The following is a 20,285-nucleotide window of genomic DNA, read 5'->3' on the forward strand; positions in this document are numbered from 1 at the left end:
CCTGCTGCAGGTCTGAATCTTCAGAATCCGACAACGGAGAAGATCCTCCAGGAATCTTCTTGAGCTGGTGGGACCAACCAGTTCACCCAAACTTCAAGCCAGGACCCCTCCTCTGGTCGAATTCACTGTACAGAGCTACAGTGGGCCGGATAGCCAGGAAGGTCGGACCCTGCTTGGGTTTTAAGGAGCGCACCTTTTATTTGTTGCTTTGCTCTGCTGCTGGTTTCTTCCCTGGGTAGTGCAGGACCCTCCAGTCTTCCTACTTCATGTCCTCAACAAGCAACTTGACCCTCTCGCCTGCTGCAAGGCCACAAGAGGCCCCTCTGCCTGGCTTCCAGTACACGAGAAGTGCCTCTGCCCCTGCTTGCGGGAGCTGCGCCTTCCGGCCATAGGGTGTGTAACGCCTATAGCCCCTGCCTCTGGAGACAATTCTGAAGGCAGCCTTGGCCGGCTGCGCCGCTAGGCCCATTGATTTAGCAGCAAACTTGGATTCCTTAAACCTTTTCAAGGATTTGTCAGCTTTCGGACCAAAAAGCATGTCTCCCTCAAAGGGCATGTCCAGCAACCTGTTCTGAACATTCAGGGAGAAGCCAGAAGTTTTCAGGTAGGCCTGCCACCTCATTACCACTGCTGAACCCATTGCTCGGCTAACGCAGTCCGCTACATCCAGGCCCGTTTGCAATTACTGCTTGGCTACCTCCTTACCATCCTCCACCAGCTGTAAAAATCCATCCCGCGTGGCACCTTCAGGGACGTATTCAGAAGCATGTTTCCACAGCTTTCCACAAGCCGGAGGAGTATTTTGCGAATCCTCAGGCTATGTTTCTTGCCTTGAGCGCCATGCTGCCAGAGGTGATCACCTTTCTGGCCAATACGTCTGCTTTCATTCCCTCTCTGTCTGTAGGCAAGTGGGTGCCGTTGGTCTGGTGGAAATAGTGGCTGCCTGTATCACCAACCCTTCCGGAGAAGTGTGTGTGACAAGGAAAGAAGGGTCTCCTGTTGCCGGCCTATATTTCCCTGTACAATTGGCGTTTACAGGGGGAATAGTGCAAGGGTACTGCCTTCAGGAAGATAAAGGGTCCGCAATGGCTGGGTTAAATGGCATGTTATGTTCAACTATTGGACCCTTGTCCAAGATGTCAGTGAGCTCATACTCTGGAAGAGATGTGGTAGATGCCTTCAATTGAAGGGTGTCCACAGCCCTTTCAACCAGAGCCCTTAACTTGACATTAGCATGAGTATAGGGCTGGTTTTGCTGCAACTCGAGGTTTGGAGACGTACCCGGGCCACTAGCGTCATGTAAACCTTGAGCCAGGGTTAATAAATCGGCACGGTCATCGAGATAATAGACGCTGCCGGCTAACGTGAAAACAAGCTCGACTTTATCATCATGGTCATTGATGCCGAAAATTGACTGCATCGAGTCACAAAAGCCTGATCTTGATAATGGCACAAAAGAACCATCACTGACTGTCAGTGCCGAGTGCTTGACCGCTGATGGAGTAGTCTTCGAAGCCAACGCAGTATTCGATGCTGAGGGTTCTTTTGGCACTGAGGGATGCTCGGACGACCGATGGACGCTGTGGGCCTCGGCCTTCCGTGATTTATGCCTAGTTGGCGTGACGCTCAAAGGTGTTTTCGATGTCGATGCAGTGGCTGGCTTATTGTTGGGAGCACTGAGTGCTGCTTTTGCTGCCAAACCTTGCTTGTCGGGTCCAGAGCCGCATATAGAGCAGCTTGCTGTTTAAACATTTCCAGCATAGACGTTTTAAAACTTTCCTACTCTTCCTGAGTGGTCGGCCCCGCCGAGGGCTTACCTCGTGTTAGGCAGAATCCTGTGCAGTTCCCTTAGGGAGCACTACACAAGATTAGGACTACAGGTGATAGCAATAAATCCCCTTTGGTATCAGTCTGTACCACAAAAATTTAGTTGGTAGCTGTGGCTGATCAGTCAGACTTATCTCAAGAGGGAGATGAGAAGTATTCAGGGTTTACACAGTAGGCCCACTAGACTATGGAACAAGGAAACACTGACCAAAGCTTTGTATTTAAAAGTATATATATATTTATTTTATACACTTCTAATAAAACACATGTAGCACAGTCATCAAGCAAGTTAAATTAAGTCAAAGGAAAAATATAAACACTCCCAAGTTAAATTGTAGACCAAGTGAACCAGAGTGAAAACTGAGCAAAACGGCCCAGTGACAACTACACACAAGGGATCCTCTAACAATTCCTCACAAGAGAGGGAAAGCACAAGTTATATAGAAACAGTTTCTTACACATCCTAGCAACACTTCCCATCAGTTTGTGAACCAGTTTGAGCAAGGCAGTACATCAGTCTAAGCAATACTTAAATGAAAACTGAGCAAAATGGCATATCACAAGGTTTAAAAATGGGAAGGAAATGGTAGTTAGAAGAAATAGGTGCACCAACACAGTTCACAGTGAAAATCAATCTAAAGAAGGCGGGTCTAACAAATGTGACCAGAGTCAGTAGGCCTGTGCCAGAGTCAGTGGTACAGGGTAAGGGCCCAGGAGCAAAAATGTTCTTGTAGCTGAAGTCGAGTCTTTGGTTAACAAATTTGAAAAGGTGGTTGCAGAAGTTGAAAAGACAATGTTAAGAGAGAGGGGCGGCCAACCCAACAGGTAGGTAAAGGATTTAAAACACCTTTAGTGTTACCGCGAAGAAAGGGCGGCCTGGTGGAACAATATACCTTTAAATGAAGTAGTGGCTCCTGCGGTGGCGGTTGTTCCTGGTAGTTCCTGCAGTTCGGGTGATTCAGCAGAGGAAGAGATGCTCTTGTTGGGGAGGAAGGTTCGAGTTACTGCACTACCCAGGGATGAAACCAGCCGCGGTGCTGCCCGACGGATAAAAGATAGGCTCCTTTAAATTGCGGTCCAGTTGGACTGGTGCCTGGCTATCCGGCCTTCCGAGTACAGGGTACGGGAGATTCAACCAAGGCAGGTCCAGGAAGGCGATTGGCAAACTGGTTGGCCCCACCAGCTCAAGGAAAGAAGGCTCTTGCAGGTGAAGATCTTCTCTCGTCGTGTGGAGAAAAGTGGTGAGACGCTGCAGCAGGGCTTCACCGATGGTTCAGTCGTTGCAGATGTCTTTGGATTCTCTCCTCTTCGGCTTCTTAGTTCCAGTGGCGACGTCTTGCTCTTCAAGTCCTCCGGACCCTGCTTTTATGCAAAAAGATCCCCATTCATACAGCCTAGCTGTCACTCACACAGTGGAATGGTCATCTTGGCGGGAGAGCCTCCAGCCTATCAGGATAGAGTGCGACATGGGTTGCGGTGGCAACCCTGTCCAGGGGTCCTACTCCCCCTCCCACACAATGGACCCACCCCAGAATCAGTGGCGCCGAAAGGAGGGCTTCTCGGCAGAAGCCAGCCAAAAGGATGAACAAAGGATCCCCGACCTGGGTTAGGAGTTTGGAGAAAGACACTAGAAAGAAGTTATATTAAAGTTCCGGCAAATAAAACCTACCGGAGTAAAGTTAATATTAAAATGCATGGCAGTATGTTAGAGGCTGTCAGAAAAAGTGGTAGCCTCGAACAATGGGAAAATCCCATAGGGAAATATTTGTGGTCAAATATTTATGGTAGTAACCACTGCCACCAGCCAGAAACTTTTGAGAGAGGGACTGTACGGTACCCTCTCGAAAATGAACGTAGGGGAAAAACTATTAACCCCTTCCAGTACCTCCATAGTAAGATGGGTTGTGCTGGTTTAGTTCATAGGATTTGACTAGTAAAGTCAATGGGGACTTTACATGCCCGGGGAGACAGTAGTCAGTCCCAGGGTATGGAGTCTATGTTTGGGGGTCGCTACGACACCCCTGTGTCACTGCACTGAGGGTGCTGTGTAACACATGTGAATAAAGATGTTCCTATGGGGTTGAGAAAGATCCCATAGGCATTAAACACAAAAATAGCCTAGAACACACATAGCAAGAATGCCTAAGAGTGGGACAAAGAGTCTCACTCTTAGCAGGTAAAAAGAAACCCTTCAAATCCAGCAAAGCTGCTGGGGGACTCTATACGTAAGGGAAATTAGCCATAGAATGAGAATTCTCCCTAACACCTCGTTAGTCGACGAGCTGGACTCGCGTCGATGGTGATGGTTCCGCTTCTTCAGTGTTGAGGACAATGAATAGCTCCTGAAATGGGACAATTTCTTGGTCTTCTTGCAATGTCGTTCCTTCCCCTTGTCGGGGGCGGGCTCTTCAGCCTCCAAAGACCGGACTAGAGGTTGCGCCAGAGATTTGGTGGACGGTCGGCCAAAAGCCAGTTTCCCCAGCCATTTCATGTAGGGATTTTGGCTGCATTTTTGCACACAACGCGCAGGCCTCCGTGTTGTGCATAACACCTAGACACCACAGACAGATGTCGTAGGGGTCCATCACAGACATTTTGGGCTCACAATCGCGGCATTGCTTTAAGCCGAAACCCATTGAGACGACATTGCATCAAAGTTTTCTAGAAAAAGGTACAATTTGGTACAAAAACCCCATAGAGTAAACTCTAATCGTGTTCCCAATGCAGTGCTAAAGCGTGCTGGAAAAAAGGAACTGAAGAATGGGGCATAGTGACTTGCTATATATATGACGCCTATGCCATTAATTTCAGGGCTACATATGACTGATACTGCTCTAGATAGTGTCCGGCTCTGGGAAAGAAAAGGAGTGTACGCTTGGGGTGATCTGTATGCCGGGGGTACCTTTCGTGAGTTTTCGGAGTTGCAGACGGTTGACGTCATTCCGTCGGGTCAATACCTCTGGTACCGGAAGATTCGTCAGATAGCACGTACAAATTGGGAGTCCTGGCCCGAGGAACCTGACACTAATCCCTTGATAACACTACTTTATAATTTGGGAGAAGATGGGAGGGTGGTGTCCCAGATATATAGCCACCTAAGTGACACTCCCAACCCTCGGAGCTCAGTACTAAGGTCCAAATGGGAAACTGACATGGGATATGAGGTCACGGGTAGGGAATGGGACAGAGCACTATCGTTCCCCAGGGAGGTCTCTAGAAACCACAGATTTCGGTTGATACAAATAAATGTGCTATACCGCACATATCTAACCCCGTGTAGACTTGCTGCATTCAACACCTCTATACAACCGAACTGCACCTGGTGCGGGGCAGATAACGCGGATCTGATCCACTTGTTATGGAACTGCAACAAATCTCGAACCCTTTGGTCTAAAATAAAGCAAATGTGTGAAGACGCTGGGGTAACTAGGTTCGATTGGACTCCATCTGAGTGCTTTCTGGGGGTCTACCCCAAACTAGCTAAATTCAAACACTCAGTTAAACTGATGGATTTAATGTGTATTATAGCCAAAAGAACTATGGCAAGGTCATGGAAGAAGCCCGCGGGCCCAATCTTCACAATCTGGCGAAGAGAATTTGAGAAATGGGGCGAACGCAGAAACAATTGCCTGGGAAAACAGTTTAACCAGATCCACTGAGGACTCGAGCATGGCACTGACTACATGGAAAGACACTATGTCAAAATTGTTCCATTCTTTGGATGATAAACCCCCGTGAACATCCCACCCAGAGAGAGCCTCAGTTCCAGGCAACGTACCAGGGCATATGAGATGGGACTATCACGTGCTCATAAGACTTCTGATCTAGCCGTGTCTTTTTTCCCCTTCCCCTTTCCTCCCTTCCACTACCCAGATGCCCACCTTGGTGTTCAACCTACAGGACATTAAGTATGGTGATCCAGGAGACAGTTAGGTTAATTTGTTGTTTATAAGTTGTTGTTTGAGCGCAGTAGTATACTAGTGAAATGATACTTTGACGCTGGCGAAATTTTCGCCGGTGCTGCTGTTCTTGTAATTCTATACTAAATGCCAATAAACAAATTTTAAAATAAAAATATATATGACGCCTAACATCACTTCCGGACCTGACGATCAATAGCCGGACAAGACCGATCGACGGCCGAGTCGAGGTCCACTACGCCCCCTGGCGAAATGTTTCTGAGCAGCAGAGCTGGGTGATGGATATGTATCAAGATGTGCAATCTGCGGGAGAAAAGTAATCCATTGAGCAGTCCTTTTTCAGAGGTGGTGTGAAAGGTTTCTTCATGGTTGTGAAGCAGTCTTCCCATATGTCTTCTAGAATCTGAGTAGAGATGACTGTTTTATAGGCCTTTTCCTGTCGGTGATGGAGGAAAACCTCCTTCCTCTGTTCCCGGGGGAGGAGATGAGATATTTTTGCCGCCGTGGACATGATGGTATGAAAAGACCCATTTTCACTAGGAGGAGAGTCTGATTGGAAGCTCCTCTGGTCCGCCGTCTGTTGGCACCAATCCATCAAAATCGTCAAAGGGTGAGGAATGAGAGTGTTAATCAGAAACCTGCGCAGTTCCCTTAGGGACCACTGCAAAAGGTTTAAGACTACAGGTGTTGGCAGTAAACCCAATTGGTAGCAGTTTGTACCACCCATATTTACCTGGTAGCTGTGGCTGAGCAGCCAGACTTCTCTCAAGAAGAGTTAGACAGTATATATAGTATACAAGATAGGTACCAAACTACAGTAGTTCAAGCAAACACTGACCAGAGCTTTAGTATCAAGTATATAATTATTTATTTAAAGACACACTTAGAAACACTCCAGCACTATTATTGTTAGCAAGTTCAAAAACACAGTCACTATTAATATATATACATCCCTTATTCCTTATTAGACAAGTCTTAGTTAACACCACTTATTTTCAGACAGAGGTGAGCGCTTAACTCAAGATGGCACTCCAATAAGTTATCAAAAAAGGGAGGGAAAAGGCAGAAATTAGAAAAGCACACAACACAATACTTTAGAAGCACTCAGCAAGGCAGGAAAGTCAAAGCCTACTTGTGAGCAAAAAGTTCAGAGGCCCGGCTCCTTCTTAGAGAGAGTAGAACACCAACGCGCCCAAGATCACACAGTTTAAAAGGCTTGGAAAGTCTTGCAGAGAGTTTAAAAAGGAATTAGTTCAGCTCAGAAAAGCTGTTAGGCAGCCTAGGACAAACCCAAGTGGTAAATTGAGGATTTACGAGACACCCCACACAGACCGTTGCGAGGGAGGCCAGGTGGACACAATAGCTTGAAAGTGTAAAGGTTCCTCCTGCGGGGGAAGTTGTTCCTGGCAGAGGGTGCAAGTCGCGGTGTCGTCCAGAGGAAGAGAAGATCTCGATGTGGAGGAAAGCTGAAGGTCGTTGCACTGCCAGGGAAGAAACCAGCCGCGGAGTTCTCCGGTTAAAAGGTACTACCCTTTTATTTGCGGTAGTGATAAAACGTGGTATCCCGGTTGCCGGGGTGCTTGGCACAGGCAAGGTGGCCACGAGATGATCCGGGAAGAAGAAAAGGCGGGCAAACTGGTTATCCCCACCAGTCAAAGGAAGAAGACTCTTCGGGATTAAGATCTCCTCTGTCGTTGGAAGAAGTGGTGAGTCGGTTCAGCAGGGCTCCACCGGTGGTGTCGTCGTTGCAGGTCGGCTCAGCTTCTCCCTCTTCGGATTCTTTGGTCCTGTGGCGACGTCTGAGGTCCCAGTCCCCAAAGCCCTGCTTTTATGCAGAAAACCCCCATTCATCAGTCCTAGCTGTCACTCAGACATGCTAAGTGGTGGGCCGGGCGGCTCACCACTGGGCCAATCACACAAGAGTGTGACTTGAGTTGCCGAGGCAACTCAGTCCAGGGTGCCTAAACCCCCCTCCCACACATCCTGTATACCCAGACAGAGTGGCACCACTTTTGGAGGCTTCTGTGTAGAAGCCCGCCAAAAAGTGGAACAAAGGGCTCGACTTGGGTTGGAGTTACAGAGGCGAACACAAACGCCATTTTAAAACCGATTCCTGGCGAAAAGACCCAACCAGGGAATAAATATTAAATAAATAACCCGGCGGTATCTTTAACATTGCACCAAAAAGTGGTGCGTTTAAAATGAATGGGAAAATCCCATAGTAAATATTCTTAAGGAATATTTTGCGTGGTAACCACTGCCACCAGCCAGAAACTCGACGAGGGGGGACTGCACAGTGCCCCCTCGAAAAAACAGACCCAGGGGCAATCTAATTACCCCTACCAGTACTTCCACAATATGATGGTTTGTACTGGTTCTGTTCCCAATTTAAGACTAGTAAAGTCAATGGGGACTTTACATGCCCTGGGAGACAGCAGTCAGTCCCAGGGTATGGAGTCTATGTTTGGGGGTCACTATGACACCCCTGTGTTACTGCACTGAGGGTGCTGTGTAACACACTTACCAAAAACTACATGAAACCCTATGGAGTAAAGGACCCCATAGCTCATAAAACACATTACAAAGTCAAAGGATATCTCAAATCGTGTCTAAGAGTGGGAGAAAGAGTCTCACTCTTAGCAGGAGAAAAAAATAAACCCCACAAATCCAGCAAAGCTGCTGGGGGACTCACTAGGTTTGGGAAATTAGCCTTAACAGAAAATTCTCCCTAACAGAGAGGAGGTAGTGTCCAGTGGAAGTTCCACAGGAGTCAGGCAGAGGTGCAGATGGAAGAAGGCAATGATGGCATCAAGGTGGGACAGAAGGTTAAAGAGGAATAGTAGCGAATAGAAGGAACTTGAGTTTGCAGCTCTGACACTAGAATTTGGAGTGTGGACAGGTTGTCCATGAAGAGGTAGTGAGCCTTTGGCAGGCTGTGAAGACGGCGCTGTATGAGGTGGCTGAGTGAGAGGCAAAAAGTTGTTATACTCCTTCCAGGCCCACAAAACCTTACGTTCCAAAATGTCCTTGTAGGAGAGGGGGACATTTGAAGGACTTGGCAAAGCCAGTGAAACATGGAGCTGAAGAGAAAATGTCTTTAATTCTGAAGATGGCCTTTGGAGACAGAGGCAAGTTTAAATGTACCCATTTTACATTTCAAGGAGTAAGTAAATCGCCCACAATAAGATGGCTAGGTGACTCATTTAATTTATTGTTCATAGTACTGGTGTTATAAGGTGGCGCTGATTTGCACCATGATGCCTGGGAAAGTATTTAAAGCATGTGAATCCTTCAACAATGCAAACTTTGGATCAAACCAATTACAGTTAAGTAACTAATATGATAGAAACATGGCTGTGCTTTTATTATTCTCTGCATTAACTATAATATATGTATGCAGCGATGGAACATATATCATGTTTTTCTATCTGTTATAATGTGTTCTACCACTGTACAAATTATCAGGGAAGTAAGCTTTCCACAAAGTAGAATTTGTTTTTTTTCTAATTTATAGAGGTGAGATCTTTGTTTCACAACAGGAACACAAGGTGTTGTTGACTGGTACACCACTACAGAATACTGTAGAAGAACTTTTCAGTCTTCTTCATTTTCTTGAACCTTTGCGGTTTCCTTCAGAATCTACCTTCATGCAAGAGTTTGGAGACCTTAAAACAGAGGAGCAGGTATGCAAGTAGTTTTGTAAATAATACGTTTGAGCTGTTTGTTTGAAGACCAATGCAGTGTTACCAGAAAGGAAACATTACCAAATTAATACGTTTTGTCGGTATCCAGTTTTTTTTACAAAAACATTTCAGTGAATGATTTTATAACTAAACAATTATAACGAAAAAATAGTGAATTATTTTTAAAATATATATGGGGCGGGGTAAGGGGTTAAAACAGGTGGTGAGGGGTTTGGGCAGGGTTAAGAGCATAGGGAAACAGGAGGCTTGGGGGGGGCAAATACATTTTTTTTAAAATCGATATTTTTTCCTTATAAATGTTTAATTATAAAATCATTCTCAGAAAATGATTTGGGTAAAATCACATTAAACCCATTTTGTCTGGCATTTGATCATACGTCGATTCATAAAGTTTGTATTTTTTGGGTCACCCTATCACAACTTTATGTTCCTTAGCATCTCGAATAGCGTCTCAAATAGATGGCAGAGTGGCGGAATGGAGAAAAAGATTGTGCTAGTTGAGGAGTCACGTTTTTACCATCCCTGTTTCAGTTTCATTTTTTGAAGGACACAGAGTTCATTGTACTGTACCACTTGTTTTTTTACTTCTTGACCTGTTATTCTTAAAGAGTATGAAGCTTGTGTACAACAATATTCCATGTTGATTGAATCAGGGTTGATAGCTGGAAAGTTTTGCATTAATCATAACCTGACATTTCTCTGGACAAAGCTCCAGACCATCATGTCAGTTTAAAGAACAGTATCGAGCATATTCAAATTGGGCATAGTCTCACCCTAAAAGGGGCAGTCCAGACTGAAAAGCTAGTTCTGTCAAAACCTTTGATCCATGACTTTTCTGTTTTACATAAGTCACTCAAAGTAGGATGGATATGCGCAGATGTGGGTTGTATGTTTTCTGTGCCCAGATAGCCAAGCTACACCTCACTGGTGTCACAGGGGCCCTCACATACAAAAGATAATAGATTTAAGATGCTTTATTGACATTTTAATCAATTGGTTTGGAAAGATTGGGACGGTGGAGCGTAATGGGATTCCTACAACTCTCTTGACCTTCCCGTGTTCTCCCACCACTCTAGTCCAGGTGTCCCTGACCACCATAAGGTCCCAGGGGTATTCTAATGCAATGTAACCTGTATGGTTTGTCATAACTGCCGATGTCACTAAGGTTTCTCTTCCAGCTCTCCCCCCTTTTCACACACACTTTTCTGACCTCTATTTCTCTCTCTATATATATATATATACCTCCTCTCTCCACCATTCATTACCTTCCTGCTCCCCCATTACATACTCCTAAACACATTCCTCCCCTCGTTCTACTGCGTTTGCTCCCATCCTAAATCCCTCCACTCCTGTTTCACTCTATGCTAAATCCCCTTTCTATGTCTCTGTATCTTGATCTTCTCACACTTTCTCTGCCTTCTCTCCCTCCTGCTACACTCCACCCTCACCACTACTCCCAATTCCGCCTTGCACTATCTCATAACTCTATCACTCTCACACCCTCTATAAATCCCCCTACGCTTCTCTCCCCACTCTCTGTATTTATCACCTTTCACAACCCATCATTACACTGCACACAATGTACCACTCTCTCCTACGCACAATACCTTCTGCCGTCTGCCATCCTCCTAGTCTCTTGGTCCACAATTGGTCCACCTCACCCAAGCACCTGTCAATCTCCCCTGTGCTGGCTGGTCTTTTAATGCCTAGCCCACCCTCGTCCAACACTCCCCCCAGACCCCATTGGTTTCCCTGGTCACATACTTCCCTTGGCCAATCTTTGGCTAGTCTACCTTTCTACGGGTTGGGTCTTTCTCTTGAAGGCTTTAAGATGGCTTTAAGCCTCACCCCCTTTTCGGTCTCCATTTGTGGCATGGCAACCATGAACTCTGGGTGCTCATTTTCCTTGTAGTTTGCTTCAGGTGCTGGTGATTTCTGTTCCCAGCTATGTTTGGGGAGGAGTTCTGTTTCTGCCCTGCAGTCACTTCTCACTCTTGTTTTCTGTTGTTCTACCATGCCCCTGCGGTCGGTGTGGGGTTGATGGGATTGCATGTTTTATCTATGTTGATAGAAAACTCCCATCAATTCCATGTCTGGTTTCAATCCCCTTCCTCTGGTTCCTGTCTGGGGTTTCTTGGTTGCACCCAGGTGCTTCATCGAAGCTGCTGTTCTGTACAAGACTAAAGAGAATTCTGTCCAGAAGAGAGGCTGACAGGCCTTGTGGAAAGGACAGTGGCACTGCCAGTCACATACAGTGCCACTCAGGTTAGTGTTCGGAAGTCCGGGGCACCCATAATTCCCTCTTCCCCCTATCTTGACAGGGTCATGACCCTACCCCTGCCCCATTGTTGATGCCTGCCTAATAAGGCTGAAACATGCCTGCCGTTGCTTGTGGTCTCATGCAGAAGGGATGTGACCTTGAAGTTCCGGGCTGTACTGCTCGTTTCTGGTTGGTGCTAAGCTTGATTAATCATCTTTCACCTTCTGTAAAGGCATAGCAGGCTGAATAACAGTGGTCTTGATGATTGCCCAGAACGATTGCCAGTGGTATGATGAATCTAGTGAATGTTTCCCTTCTCCCTAAGGGGGAGCTGCCCCCTTTGAGACTAGGGAGGTGGGCGGGATTACATATGGATTGCCACCGCCTCCATCTGGGGACAAGGAATGCTGAAGCAGGATTCCCTTTTACCTTCCCTCACTGCAAAGTCCAAAGCATTCAAAGGGTATAAGGGAATTGAGCAGCATGTGCATGTGCAGGGCCCCTTCAAGCGGGGTGGCTTGGTCTCTGACATACATCTTTTGCAGTCAGTCTAAAGCTGAGAACCAATGGGATCTCTCCCATTCCAAGTAGGGCCTAAAATACACCTGCAGAGAAATAAACTGGGAGATCAGCCAAGACATGCCGGCTTGGACTGCCATGCAAAGGAACAAGTCCCGTCTCCTCAGGATGAGTCGAAGGGGAGAGCCACGTGGTAAACAGGGACTCAAAGCAGCCCATGCAGCGCTGCTTCTTTCCCATCAGCAGAGACCCCGCCGAGCCATATACTGTCGGGAGAGGAAGCTACTTCCTAGGACGTAAGACTTATAACCATCCTCATCCTCCAATCTAGTAGAAAGGAACCATGGTGAAGCAGCCGACCACACAGACTAGGACGAGCATGCAGGTCCATGCACGCCAGGATGACCGCCTAGCGACCGAAAATCGCTGCTGAAGTGAAGGTGTGCAGTATTGTACACAATGCCGGTGGAGGGCTTTGAAACAGCCCTATAGCACAAACTTGGCTGATAACCAAGGGACCGCAGGCGGGGGTAAGAGAAATCGCAACCAAAGCACGTCAAGGACACGCATAACCCACACAGGGCTCAGAACCAGAGCAACTCAGGAGGGTTGAGAACAACCGTTACCAAAGCCAGAACCCAAGCAGGAATATCCTAACAGTAATAAGAAGAGTGGTATTTTCGAAATACTGATGGCTACAGATCAGAGGAACTAATTATTATTATTTTTTTTTATTAATTTCATTGAGCATTTTCTTGACATACAATTACCGACTGTCTCATATATGTATTTGTCTTGTACGGGCATGAAAAAGAAAAGTTTTTTTCAGGTGCATTTTTTTAGTTCAACTATAACCCCCTTCTTGAGACAAAACGAGTCACGGGTGTTAATCACTGGTATGAGTATATTCATTTATTTGGGGCCTCCTCTCCCCGGCTTCATCTCCAGTCATTTGTAGGCAACGAGGAAGGGTGCCCACTCCATTTCTCTACTTGGGGTGATCTCGTGGAGGGAGCCTGTGATGTTCTCCATCTCGTAGAGATCTCTAGCTTTCCGGGCCCAGGTTGATTCCGATGGAAGAGTCTGCGATTTCCAGTTTATGGTGATACAGACCCTCGCTGCTAGTAGTAGGAAGTGCATCATATGGGAAGCACCTTTCCACTCATCTTCCTGCTGTTCCAAGCCAAATAGCACCAGCCTGGGGTTGCACTCTCAGGTAATCCCATCTACCTTTTCAATCCAGGCTAGCACCTCTTTCCAACATGCTTGGGTTTTCGGACATGACCACCACATATGTCAGTAGTCAGCCTGCATGCCACATCCTCCAACATTGAGGGCTTGTTTGCTCGGACATTTTGAAGAGTCTTTTGGGGTCGTATTGCCATCTGTGCAGCAATTCTTTTCTGTGTCATTTATATTGGGCGGAAATTGAGGTTTTGTATGCTGATCTGCACATTTGAGACCATAGTTGGTCCGACATCATTGGTCCAATGTCTTTGTCCCATCTTTTTTTAAGGCAGTCAATTCTGTTTCCTTTAGGATTCAATATGGATCTATACAGCTGCAAAATGAGGCCATTGGTTAAAAAGGATTCACTTAATATTTTCTCCATTGATGTGAGGTCCCTTTGGAGTTTATCCTTCCACTTCGAGGTCAGTAGTGCTCCTTTTAGTTGCAGAAACATAAACGCTCCCAGGGGTCTGGTTTGCAGGCCTGATTCCAAGTCTTGGATAGTTATACATCCATTGGGTTTAATGATTTGTCCCACTCTTTCCAGTCCTGCTGCATACCATTTCTGGTAGCAGTGTTGGTCTTGGATTTCATTTCTAATGGGGGGGAGCCAATATACAACTTATGGGAGATGGCCATGTCGTGAGCCCCTTCTTTTCTCCCTTGATGCACCATAGCTGCAAGCGCGCTCCTATCGCAAAGTGCTTGATTACGCTATTGGGGAGGGTCTTCTTTGGTGCCCATAGCCATTCTCCGAGCTTCACAGGTCCTAGTAGATGGTTTTAGATGGATAGCAACCCACTGTTTTTGTTTGTCTCCTCTCAGGTGTGGCACTATGGCCCTTAACTGGGCTGCTCGATAGTATGTGTACAGGTCCGGGAGCCCTGTTCCTCCTCCTTCCTTTGGTTGTATTAGGGCACTGTAGGCTATCCGCTGTTTTTTTCCCCTGCCAAAGAAATGTAAGAATCATGGCTTCCACGTCTATAAAGTGAGTTCTTGGGATAACGATTGGGAGCATCTGGTAGTGGTACAGAATTTTTGGGAGTACTACAATTTTTAGGGGAATGTGTCCTCCGACGTATTCTACATATATGACAGGTAATCGCCACAGATGTGCTGCTTCGTAAAATTCTTCTGCCGTCTGCGTCGTTGACATCAATATGTTGTCCTTCGAGGGCCTCCGTCGAGCCGACGTCACCGGATGTTATAAGTAGGACGCACAAGACCTCCAGCCTCAGTTGCGTTTTTTCCGCGAACGTGTTCGCATCGGAATTCCGGCGCACCTCGGTTCTTCTTCTGTTGAATCGGTTCTTCGTACTTGGTTTTGTGAATCATGTCTTTGTCTTCTTCTACTCCGAGGTCAGGCTTCAAGAAGTTCTGCAACTGCGGTTCCAAGATGTCGCTTATGGACCCACACAACGTCTGCGTGTGGTGCCTCAGCGAGAACCAACCCCCCCGATGACTGTGATGAATGCCAGTCTTTTACGTCGAATGCCTTGCGGGAGCGGAAGAAGAAGCTATCTGTAGGTAGGGTTTCCAAACCCCGAAAGTGGAAATCCGCTGGGCTTTCGACCGACGATTCGAGGGGTGCAAGTCCAGGGGGTCTCGGTCACGGAGTGGTTCCTGCCATTCCTCTGCCTCTTCTAGGCACTCTCGGAAGCGCCGTCACCAGTCGCCTTCCCTGTCCTCATACGAGGACTCGCCAGACAGCGGGTTGCTTGTCCCAACAAGCATTCATCTCTGGCGGAATGGGATGTATTTCGCAAGGAGATGATGGCGATTTTCGAATCGCAGGGCTCCGTTCCGTCCGGGCCTTTGAGAGAAGCCGGCAAGGAACGCTAAGGCCACCGCTCGCACGCCTTCGAGCTCGGGCGGTCGGCGCGATCATCGGGAGCAGTCTAGGTCCCGATCGGACAAGGTAGATCGCTCTAGCCATGCCCACTCCAGGTCCCGGTCCTCGACGCCCTCGAGACCATTGGAGCCTGTGAGGTCTTCTAAGAAGACATCGACTCCATCGGCGCCATGTCCGTCGAGGGACTCTCACGAGGCTCCGCCTCCGAGGAAGTCATCGACGCCATCTGCGCCGAGGCCGTTGAAGGATGACGCCGATTCAGTTGACGCCTTTTGAGGAGGCTTTATCGGAGGTGCCACGGAGACCGGTGGAAACCCTGAGTAAATCAGTGAGGCCTGTGTTTGAGCCTTTTTCTGTACCTTCATCCAGGGATTTATTCCAGCCTTTGGATTACATCTCAGAGGTGGATGAAGTGTCAGATGTGGAGGGGTTTGTTCCTCCTGAGGTTCTGTATCACCTTTTATCGGGTCATAGCCAGATCGAAGACCTGCGTCATTCCTTGCATGATGCCAGTGATCTGGACACCTCCCCAGAGGTTGAATTTGGCAGCCGTGAGCCTGGTACACACGCCGAGTCTTCGTACAGGTGTCTCATGTCGAGGTTGACGGAGTACTTGGGGTGGTCTGCTCCACCTGTGGATTTTCTGCAGGATGACCTGACAGATATATTGGACCATGGTCCACCCACTGACCCGGTGCTGCCATTTCATATGGCCTTACAAAGAAGGGTGGCGGCGGCTTGCACTGCTCCGGAGAGTCTCCCAGCAGTGAATAAGTCACTACCAAAAAAATACTGTCCAGTGGCGACCTCGGCTACTTGTCTTTGCACCCCACTCCGGAGAGTTTGGTGGTTCAGGCGGCTACGGCCCCAGCAAAGTAGGCTGCGTACCCTACCATCCCTCTGGATAGGGACGACAAACGCTTTGACGGTTGGGCGAAGAAAGTATTTTCATCTGAGGGTATGGCTTTAAAGGCAGCCAACTCTGTTTATGTCTTGGCAAGATTCACTCACACTCTGTGGAATTGTGTTTCTTTGGTGGCTGAACATATTCCCGAAGGGGAGGACGGGATGGTTTTCTTGCCCTCGTTCAGGATGGCAAGGATGCCATGTGTGAATCCGTTCAGTCGGGTCTGGACGTGACAGACTGTGTCAGCCGGTCCATGGCGGCGAGCACCGTGATGCGCAGGTTTGCGTGGTTGCGGAAGTCGGGGTTAGCTCCTGATGTACAGTCCCGAATTCTCAACATGCCATTTGATGGTGACCATCTTTTTGGCAGCAAGGCTGATGAGAGCCTTGAGAGGTTGCAGACCTCGAAAGCTGCAGCAAAGTCGTTGAACGCTGCAGTACGTCAACCTCCACCTTTTCGTCCTAGGGGACAGCAATGGAGGGGATGTTCCTTTCGATACTACTCTTCCTTTGGTAGATCAAGGGGAGCTGCCAGTCAAAGGGGCCAACGTAGGAGTACCAGAGGTGGAAAACAAGGTACTCGAGGTGCCAAAGCCGCTCAGGCAGTTGCCTCTTTGCCTTCAGGCGCTGCCTCTTCAGCTCAGTCATGAGGCCATGTCCCATGGTTCGCCGGTTGGGGGAAGGCTGGCGCAGCATCTTGTAGAATGGCGTGCCATTAGTTCAGATGTGTGGGTTCTGTAGATCATAGCCCACAGCTACTGTCTTCCTTTCCGGCAGAGGCCTCACGACAATCCACCAGGGAAGCTCTCTTTGAAGAGTCCGGATCTGCTCCTTGCGCAGGAAATCAAATCCCTGCTGGAGAAAGGCACCATAGAACTGGTGCCTGTAGCGGAGAGGAACAAGGGATGGTATTCCCCATATTTTTTGATCACGAAAAAAGACGGGGGATTGAGACCCATCATGGACTTGTGTGGTTTGAACAAGCTCCTCAAGAAGGACAAGTTCAAGATGGTTACTCTGGTTGCCAGTCAAAGGATTGAATCTAAAGGGTCGACAGGTCAAAGGATCGACACCAAAGGGTCGACAGGTCAAAGGATGGAATTATTTTTTTGACCTGTCGACCCTTTAGATTCGATCCTTTGACTAGACACCGGTTACTCTCTCTCAAGTCCTCCAGGCCCTTCAACTTCAGGACTGGTTGGTGTCTCTCGACCTCAAGGATGCTTACTTTCATGTGCCGATTCATCCCAAGCACAGGAAGTACCTGAAGTTTGCAGGTGGCGACTCGCATTTTCAGTTTCGGGTCCTGCCGTTCGGTTTGACCTCCGCCCTGAGGGTCTTCACCAAGCTAATGGCGGTGGTGGCAGCGTATCTTAGGAAAGAGGGGATTCACGTCTACCCCAACCTGGACGATTGGTTGATCAGGGCGCGCTCTCCCGAGCAAGCCCTGGATCATCTGTCAGTCACCTGCCACTCCCTTCGCAGGCTGGGCTTCTCCCTCAACTTAAAGAAGTCCCACTTGACAACGACCCAGCGACTCCAGTACATCAAAGCAGTGCTCGACACATCCCTTGGGTAGTGTTCGCCTCCCAGGTGAGGGCTCATCACATTCTGCAGATGGTGGACAAGTTTCAACGTGCCCTGAGTCTCCCGGCGTTCGAGTTCTTCAGGTTGTTCGGCCTCATGGCATCCTGCATTCTACTGGTGCCAGAGGCCAGGTTGCGGATGAGATCTCTGCAATGGGCTCTCAAGATGCAGTGGTCTCAGTCCTCCGGCAGGATGTCGGATCCCGTTCAGGTGCCGCCCTCGGTCGCCCAAGATCTTCTGTGGTGGGCCGTTGAAGGCAATCTGATGAAGTGGGTTCCATTTTGGCTACCCTGGCCGGAGGTAACAATCGTGACGGATGCATCCCTCGCGGGATGGGGAGCTCATGCCAACGAGTTGACAGTCAGCGGTCGTTGGTCTCCGTCGGAGTCCAGACTCCATATCAATCTGTTGGAGCTGAATGCCATCATGCTAGCCCTGAAGGCTTTTCTGCCGTCTTGGACAATACAGTGGCCATGCCCTACCTCAACAAAAAGGGGGGGGCAGGGTCTCTCCCACTCTGCAGAGAGGCGATGAGGCGATGCAGCTCTGGTTCTGTGCCATCCAGCAGGAAATTTCGATTCCTGCATTTCATCTGGCCGGAGATGAAAACGAGGCGGCTGACGCTCTGAGCAGGCAGAGCATGGTCTCTCATGAGTGGGAGCTGGTCAGGAGGTTCTCTTGGAGATCTTCACCCTTTGGGGTACCCCACAAGTGGCTCTCTTTGCCACCAGTGTCAACCGGAAGTGCGAAAGATTCTGCTTGCAGGAATTTCCTCCAAGAGAAGCCTTAGGGGACGCGTTCGTAGTGGAGTGGTCCTTCCACTGCTGTACGCATTTCCTCCAGCCCCCAGTCATTCCGCAAGTGCTGCTGAGGTTACGGAGGTTCGGTTCCTGAATGATCCTCATTGCTCCGGCATGGGCCAGGAGAGCGTGGTACCCGGATCTTCTCGACATGTCCATCTGCCCTCCACGCCGTCTTCCCGACCGAGACGATCTGCTCTCACGGGAGGGGGGTCGGGTTCTCCATCCAGAGGTCAAGTCTCTCAACCTTCATGCTTGGTTTCTGAAAGGTTGAGGTACAAGGAGTGGGACCTCCCGGAAGATGTGATGGAGGTGTTGCTTTCGGCCAGAAGGCCTGCAACAAAGTCCATGTACTGTTGCCATTGGAGAAAGTTCTGCGACTGGTACAGGGTAAAGAATGTGGATCCTTTTTCATGTGCCATTCCTGTGGTTCTGTCTTTTTTGCTTTCGTTAGCCCACAAGGGCCTGCAAGTGGGTGTTAGGGAGAATTCTCTGTTAAGGCTAATTTCCCAAACCTAGTGAGTCCCCCAGCAGCTTTGCTGGATTTTTGGGGTTAATCTATTTCTCCTGCTAAGAGTGAGACTATTTTTCTCCCACTCTTAGACATGATTTGAGATATCCTTTGACTTTGTAATGTGTTTTATGGGCTATGGGGTCTTTTACTCCATAGGGTTTCATGTGGTTTTTGGTAAGTGTGTTACACAGCACCCTCAGTGCAGTAACACAGGGGTGTCATAGTGACCCCCAAACATAGACTCCATACCCTGGGACTGACTACTGTCTCCCAGGGCATGTAAAGTCACCATTGACTTTACTAGTCTTAAATTGGGTACAGAACCAGTACAAACCATCATATTGTGGAAGTACTGGTAGGGGTAATTAGATTGCCCATGGGTCTGTTTTTCGAGGGGGCACTGTGCAGTCCCCCCTCGTTGGGTTTCTGGCTGGTGGCAGTGGTTACCACGCAAAATATTCCTTTCGAATATTTACTATGGGATTTTCCCATTCATTTTAAACGCACCACTTTTTGGTGAAATGTTAAAGAGACCGCCGGGTTATTTATTTAATATTTATTCCCCGGTTGGGTCTTTTCACCAGGACTCGGTTTTAAAGCAGCGTTTGTGTTCGCCTCTGTATCTCCAACCCAAGTTGAGCCCTTTTGTTCCACTTTTTGGCGGGCTTCTACACAGAAGCCTCCAAAAGTGGTACCACTCTGTCTGGGTATACAGGATGTGTGGGAGGGGGGGGGTTTAGGCACCCGGGACTGAGTTGCCTCGGCAACTCAAGTCACACTCTTGTGTGATTGGCCCAGTGGTGAGCTGCCCGGCTCACCACTTGGCATGTTTGAGTGACAGCTAGGACTGATGATTGGGGGTTTTCTGCATAAAAGCAGGGCTTTGGGGACTGGGCATTCAGACGTCGCCACAGGACCAAAGAATCCAAAGAGGGAGAAGCTGAGCCGACCTGCAACGATGACACCACCGGTGGAGCCCTGCTGAACCGACTAACCACTTCTTCCAACGACAAAGGAGATCTTCATCCCGAAGAGTCTTCTTCCTTTGACTGGTGGGGATAACCAGTTTGCCTGCCTTTTCGCCTTCCCGGATCATCTCGTGGCCGCCTTGCCTGTGCCAAGCACCCCGGCAACCGGAATACCACGTTTTACCACTACCGCGAATA

The 20,285-nt window shown here is 48.3% G+C and overlaps 1 protein-coding gene across 8 annotated transcripts in view; it reads left to right on the forward strand.

The window, feature by feature from the left end:
* The window catches only part of CHD9 (chromodomain helicase DNA binding protein 9), a 3,201,601-nt gene that overhangs the window by 1,328,436 nt on the left and 1,852,880 nt on the right, over positions 1–20,285 (forward strand). For all 8 annotated transcript variants that reach the window (XM_069639531.1, XM_069639523.1, XM_069639522.1 and 5 more), the window contains one exon: positions 9,287–9,430. In XM_069639531.1, the coding sequence (XP_069495632.1) occupies positions 9,287–9,430 (144 nt within the window). The remainder of the gene's footprint in view (positions 1–9,286; positions 9,431–20,285) is intronic.

Source organism: Ambystoma mexicanum, chromosome 1q, assembly GCF_040938575.1.
Source record: "Ambystoma mexicanum isolate Mex_15411 chromosome 1q, UKY_AmexF1_1, whole genome shotgun sequence".
NCBI lineage: Eukaryota > Metazoa > Chordata > Amphibia > Caudata > Ambystomatidae > Ambystoma > Ambystoma mexicanum.